This window comes from Limulus polyphemus, unplaced genomic scaffold (assembly GCF_000517525.1).
Source record: "Limulus polyphemus unplaced genomic scaffold, Limulus_polyphemus-2.1.2 Scaffold1143, whole genome shotgun sequence".
Lineage (NCBI taxonomy): Eukaryota > Metazoa > Arthropoda > Merostomata > Xiphosura > Limulidae > Limulus > Limulus polyphemus.
In genome coordinates, this window is record NW_013666753.1 from 213,510 (window position 1) to 220,212 (window position 6,703).

General features: G+C 35.6%; 1 protein-coding gene across 1 annotated transcript in view; it reads right to left on the reverse strand.

Moving 5' to 3' along the window:
* Positions 1 to 1,398: 1,398 nt before the first annotated feature.
* LOC106462327 (ubiquitin-conjugating enzyme E2-24 kDa-like) overlaps positions 1,399 to 6,703 on the reverse strand; it is a 44,664-nt gene continuing 39,359 nt past the window's right edge. Inside the window, exon 7 of the mRNA XM_013922235.2 lies at positions 1,399 to 1,406. Within this exon, the coding sequence (XP_013777689.1) occupies positions 1,399 to 1,406 (8 nt within the window). The remainder of the gene's footprint in view (positions 1,407 to 6,703) is intronic.

Consider the following 6,703-nt stretch of genomic DNA (forward strand, 5'->3'; position numbering starts at 1 on the left):
ATATTAAAGTTTTTCTTCATTACCCATTCAAGCCGTCTCCAAACATTATTAGTCTCAAAGTGGGTTCCTCGTCATCGAACTCGGTTTACCAATGTCACATATAAAGGCTGAAAAAACAAGATTTTGATTTGTTTGGCATATCAAAGTATATACAATGTTTTTATGTTTACTTTAGCTGCCGAATCACTCACTAGAGGTCTACCTACATCGTTAGTGTAGTGGTCACAGTAGTATATGTAACGGTCTGTTTTGAAGTTCGCACAAAGCTACTACAAGTCTATCTTCGCTAACCATCACTAATTTTGAAGTTACAGACAAGAAGTAATGTAAATAGCCAACAACATCCACCTTGGGCTACTCTTTACCAACGAATTATCTTTACATTATAACGACCCCACGACTGAAAGGGCGAGCGTAATCGGGGACGGGATTCGAACCTGCGACCCTCATATTGAGAGTCGTGTGCCTTAACAACTACTCCATGCCAGGCCCATACATCATAGACTGTATGTGTTCATCAAATATAATTCAACACAATAGAAAACGATATTCTAAAAACTGAAGACATTTCAAGATTTATTATAACATTGATCTACGTTGATATTCGTCGTAAAATATACAGAAGTTCAGGAATTTAAAGAAAAAAAATCGTTAGAACGTATACAACACAATATTTCAAACTGATATAAATATCTTACTGAAATTACGTAATCAAGTTGTGAGCTATCATATTCAAAAACAGAAATGCACGTGTTTGATACTGATAACTATAAAATAGAGTGACACAAAGTTGTTTTTAGGAAGTTTGAACCATAGAGATATTAAGAGAAACATGTTGTTTTTTTCTGTCAAATATTTGGATAAAATTTTAGTACAGTCAAGAATTAGCCAAGAATTAATCGGTTAGCTTTCTAAAGAGTAAGCTAAAAGAGAACGGCTTTTCTTATAGCTTTAGAATGTTTTAAAACTGGCGTACATCTTTGAAAATGAAGTGACGATTAAAAAATACTACATTTATATACAAAGGTTGTTTAGGGTTCTTAAATCAATATGTGAAAAAAAAACAGGTAGTAATAAGGCGATCAGATAATGTGGTTTTTTTTTTAAGAGCAATTATTTTTCACACAGAAAACGGCGCTGCGTCTGGGGAACATTCAGTGACCTCCACGAACAGAGTTATTATTCTTGAAGTTTCACAATTATTGTCTGCAGCTTCAGTAAGTTGTTCAAAAGTACACAAACAGATGATATACAACATTCTGCGCATTTAGCCAGTAATAAGATTACTTTGTACAGCTATTTATTTTGATTAACAGATCGCTTAGGGTATTTTGAAATAAATGTATTATATCAAACATAATAAATGATTCAATTCGTATTAACATTTCTGTGCCAAAATTAAATCGCTGTAAAAAAAAGAAAAGAAAAATTTACATAAAGCTACTACCCTTATGTATTGTTTGTTTCTAGTTAAGCATATAGCTACACAATAGGTTACCTGTGCTGTGCTCACCACGGGTATCGAAACCCGATTTTTAGCATTATACGCCTTTAGACTTATCGTTGTGCCAATGTCCCACCCCTACTTATAGAGCGAAAAATCTCAAAAACTAGGAGGGACAAAATCAAAGTAGGTGGGTGGGGATGGGAGGCTTCAATGCATGACATATGGGAAGAAGACAAAAAAGAGCTACGAGCCCAACAGTTCTGCTGAATTATCAGCTACGCCTCAAAGACCTTCAATGTTAAAAGTTAGAGGTGGTTCCACTGTTAGTTCGCACTTCAAACAACAGCGTAAAATACATATATTTTAACATCTACGTTAAAACTAACGTATACATTTAAAAAGAAAATAATTTCTGTTGATTTTTTGTTGTTGTTTTAGTGGAACACCAGAATAAGGTACGACTTCTATCGGGTAAACAGTATCGAAACACGTAGTAACAAATAAGATGAAAGCTTTTGTGGTGGGCAGAGCACAGATAGCCCATTGTGTAGCTTTGTGCTTAACTTCAAACAAACGTCTTTAATGTTTGAGATTTTATTACTATTATCTGTACTCTGTGCGATATTCATAGGAAAATAAATCATTGGTTATATTCGATATTTTTCAACGTTTTTTTTTCACCGTAAAATTCATATATTTGTACTACAAAATGATAAATTTTTAGTTGTTTCTGCTTCCAGTATTGGTATGTTAGTCGGTTTGGTGCCATAGGGCGGTTTTATCCTAAGTTTACTCGTGCTTCACATACACGGAAAGAAAAATTGTGAAAAACATTTTAAAACGGGACATTTTCCATAGCCTTGTTATACTATACCATAAAACGGCTCAACATCATAAAATCACGTCATAACAAATGCTCTGTTAAGGAAAGTTTACATGGTATAAATTAATTATTAGATCGTTTAACCGCGGTGATAATAATGACTTGTTATTAGATTCTTCAACAACGTGCTCAGTTTACTTCAAATCGATATCCTGATGTCATTCTTTCGGTCTACAGTACTGACTGATAAGAACAAGTGTGTAACGTTAGAAACTTTAAAAGAAAGATTTTTTAATGGCTACTTTTTCTTCACATTAAACATTTCATCCGACACAAATCCAGTATTCTGGTTGTCGTGGGAAATATGACACACTGTTCCAAATTAAATTTATCCACGCTAACGAAAGCTAATTCAGCACATTTGTTAGATGTGTTCCGGCAGAATCATTTGTGTCCCATAAATCATAGTTTGAACGCGTGAGGTTTCTTATTTCGCTACAGGAGAGCGCTTTCCGACTACCTCACGAGATTTCGTTTATCAGATACTTTATATATATATTCTTACATATATTGTGATACCTCTGTATGACCATATCTTCATTTTGATCATCAATGTGACGGAATATCATAAACAATAACAGCAATTTTTTAGCTTGGAGACCCGTTTGGCCAAAATTTCTAATTTTCTTAGCACTGCTTATAGTCGACCCTGACGTACTCGTTGCCCCTTCCATGTACGACTTGCTTGCATTTGTTATATGCGATTGTAAACTCATAAAAAGACAAAAAAAGTTTGATAAACTGTCCACAGACCTTTCACTGTACATGGCGCGTCCGCTTCTAAGACCATATTTAAGAAAACGAATACTCAGAAATCCACGGCGAGTCCACAGACATGACTGATAAAAGGATAGCATGGCCGTATACGTACCTTCTTGGCGTTTTATCCGGTAGAGCAGGAATGTAATCAGTATATTCTGCGGAGTCCTGATAGTAATTAAAGTGTAAATATCCCTAATGTACTCGTTGCACATTCTTGCTTGCGATTGTATGATTGTAAAATACACATAAAAAACCTGTAAGAAATTCTACTGTTGCATCAAGGCTCGCCAATGTGTAATCTTGCAAGATGTAACATGGTCAGCAGGAAGAGCCAGCTCAGTGGTGTACTGTTTCGCCACTCACAATCGATATTTCGATACAGCGTTGATCCGTACCAAATACTTGTACTGTGAGTGCGGGCAGATTAACATTCCTCAAATATCGGTCTTTTTTTTTGTGCCGGGACACTTGCTCTAAATTACTAATGTAAACACGACGTTAAGCTTCAAAATAAGGTACCATTACTATGGCTTTAAGATCATACGGCAGTGTTATTACAATGATTTGTTTATTTGTTTGTTGAATTTCGCGCAAAGCTACTCGATTGCTATCTGCGCTAGCCATTCCTAATTTTGAAGTGATAAACTACAGGGAAGTCAACTAGTCAACATCGCCCACCACCGATTCTTGGGCTATTCTTCAACAACGAATTGTGGGATTAACAGTCACACTGTAACATCCACACGGCTGAAATGGCGAACATGGTTGGTACCCGGATTCAAATTCGCGACCCGCAGATTGCGAGTTAAGTGTCCTAACCACCAAGTAGTTAAAATGGTAAACGTTGTTTATGTGTGTCTTTAATCCAATTATTTACTGCTAACATCAATTCACGAATATTATTTTTCCTCTAACAACTTTCACGATGTAGATTTCAATAAAACTCGTGATACATCTCATTGCTTTATTTATCATATCATAATTTTAATTGTATATTTTTCTACTTAAATTATATGAATCTGCAAATTTAGAACTGCTAGCGTTTTGATAAGTAGCATGCACGGCCACACAAAATAAGTAACACATTTATCAGATATTTCCGAATGTTCTTATTGATAATAAAAATATTTTTATAGTATATAGGGTTAGCCCACTCCTCCATGCGTCAGCGGTCTCAGAGCTATATACACTAAAAATCAGATTCCGATACCCGCACAGATAACTCGTTGTGTAGCTTTGCGCTTAAAAAATAAACAAATATGGTTAATAAGACACAAAATAATAAAATGTTGTTTTTAATAAGACACAAAATAACAAATGTGGTTAATGAGACACAAAATAACAAAATATTGTTAATAAGACACAAAATAACAAAATATGGTTAATAAGACACAAAATAACAAAATATGGTTAATAAGACACAAAATAACACATCAAAAGCTGCGATGGAATTATTTCACTACTTACAAGAAGAATTAAAAGTTAAGAATGGAAGACAATGTGTGTGTGTAAACAAAGTAAGTAGGACACAGTCCCAAAAATCACCGCTAAACGTTTTAAAAAAGCCAACAACGAACGTATTAGATTGTCACAGCCACAAGGAAAAGACAACCGTAAAGAATGTAAGTGACAAGAAAAGCGTCACTTGTATATGAAACTTCATATGTAACATATATTACTACAGTGACACACATGACCCTCGCCCATGAAGGTTGAATCTCAGCGAATGGAATACCGTTTTGTTTCTTATCACAACGTGAAATTGAAAATATCGATAACAAATGTAAAGTTGTACAAACCATAAATCTTCAAACAGTTACACTTTATTTCAACACTACTTGAAAGCACGGTGTCTCATTACAATTATCATTTACTGATGCTGAACGTTTGCTCATTTTATTCGATAAGTATGATCATGCTCTTAGCAGTCTTTTTATGGAAATTTGCTGCTACGTGCATCTATCTCCCCGAGGACCATGAACTAATGATCATATTTTATTTCTTTGGGAATGATGATAAAGGGGTTTTCAAAGTTACTACATACTATTAAAAATTCAAAACGATTTCACACACAAAAGGCTCTTATATGCTGTTTACTTGTTTCCTAGAAAAACACTAAAAATGTTTTGCATAAATAGCTGAAGGGAGAACTGAGGTTATTTACCATTTAAAAGATGGTTGTTCCAAGTCAAGCGCTGCCTTTGGAACTACTTCCTCCACAGTCAATAGTGCCTAAACTGTTGACCATGATTATTTACTACTGCCCACTTTCGCAATGTTCACTGTAACAAGCATTTGCGAAGGATGATGAGTTCAATGTTAAGACCATACTTCTTAATAAACTGTCCACAGACCTTCTACTGTACATGGGGCGTCGGCTTCTAAGACCATGTTTAAAAAAACAAATGCTCAGAAATCCACCGCGAGTCCACAGACACGACTGATAAAAGGATAGCATGGCCGTACGTACCTTCTTGGCGTTTTGCCAGTAGTGCAGGAATATAATCTCCTGATTGTAATTAAAGTTTAAATTTCACATTATAAGAGAAACTTGTGACAACCATAAAGCCCGACTAAATACTTTCTTCACATTATCTACACCATGGTCACTGTCACATCTTTTTCGACAGCACAAATATCTGCTTGTTTTCGCAAGTATTCTCGGGCCTCGTCCAATGTAACAACAAATCTGCATCTCCCGAGTGCAAGCTATTTTTGCACAGTTTTCTCTTGTCGGCGTGTCTGGGGGCAAAGTAACGCTCTCGTAATTCAGTTCTCTTTACAAATATTTTACACAGAGTTAACTCAGCACTTTGGAAATGGTAACATCAATTTTGCATGTGATGAGATGATATTCAAGTGGTTTTAAATCCTCCTGTAGATGTACTTACCGTTGCTCTTCTCGCCCCCCCCCAGTGGCACAGCGGTATGTCTGCGGACTTACAACGCTAGAAACCGGGTTTCGATCCCCGATTATATAAAACAATTATTTGTGGCAGAATGGTTTGAAATTGAAAGCGGTACGTAACATCAGTGTTGAATTTCGCGCAAAGCTACACAAAGCTAACCGCCCATAATTTTCAAGTGTTTGTTTGTTTGTAATTAAGCACAAAGCTCTGCCCACCACGGGTATCGAAACCCGGTTTCTAGCGTTGTATGTCTGCAGACATAGCGCTGTGCCACTGGGGGGTAATTTTGAAGTAATAAACTAGAAGGAAGGTCAACACCACCCATCGCTAACTCTTGGGGTACTCTTTTACCAACAGAAACCAGTATTCACCAAAACATTATAACGCCCTCACGGCTGAAAGTGCAAGCATGTTAGGTGATTAAATTGATTAAATTTTTTACCAAGAATAATTAAAAAAAAAGTTTATAAAATGATAAATTAATTTATATTTAATCAACGTAATGAAACTAAATTACAGTATAAAAATTAAAACTCTAAATATTATAAATATTTTAAACGCTACAGATTCATTGTTGCCTAATTCAGTTAAAATTTAAAACTGCAAGAATGAACAAAGATCACAGAATTTTTTCTGAGTCCCCTAGGGCATGGGTCAGGAAACAGTGGGCCCATTGTTTAATCCGGCTGTGGTTGTGAGTTT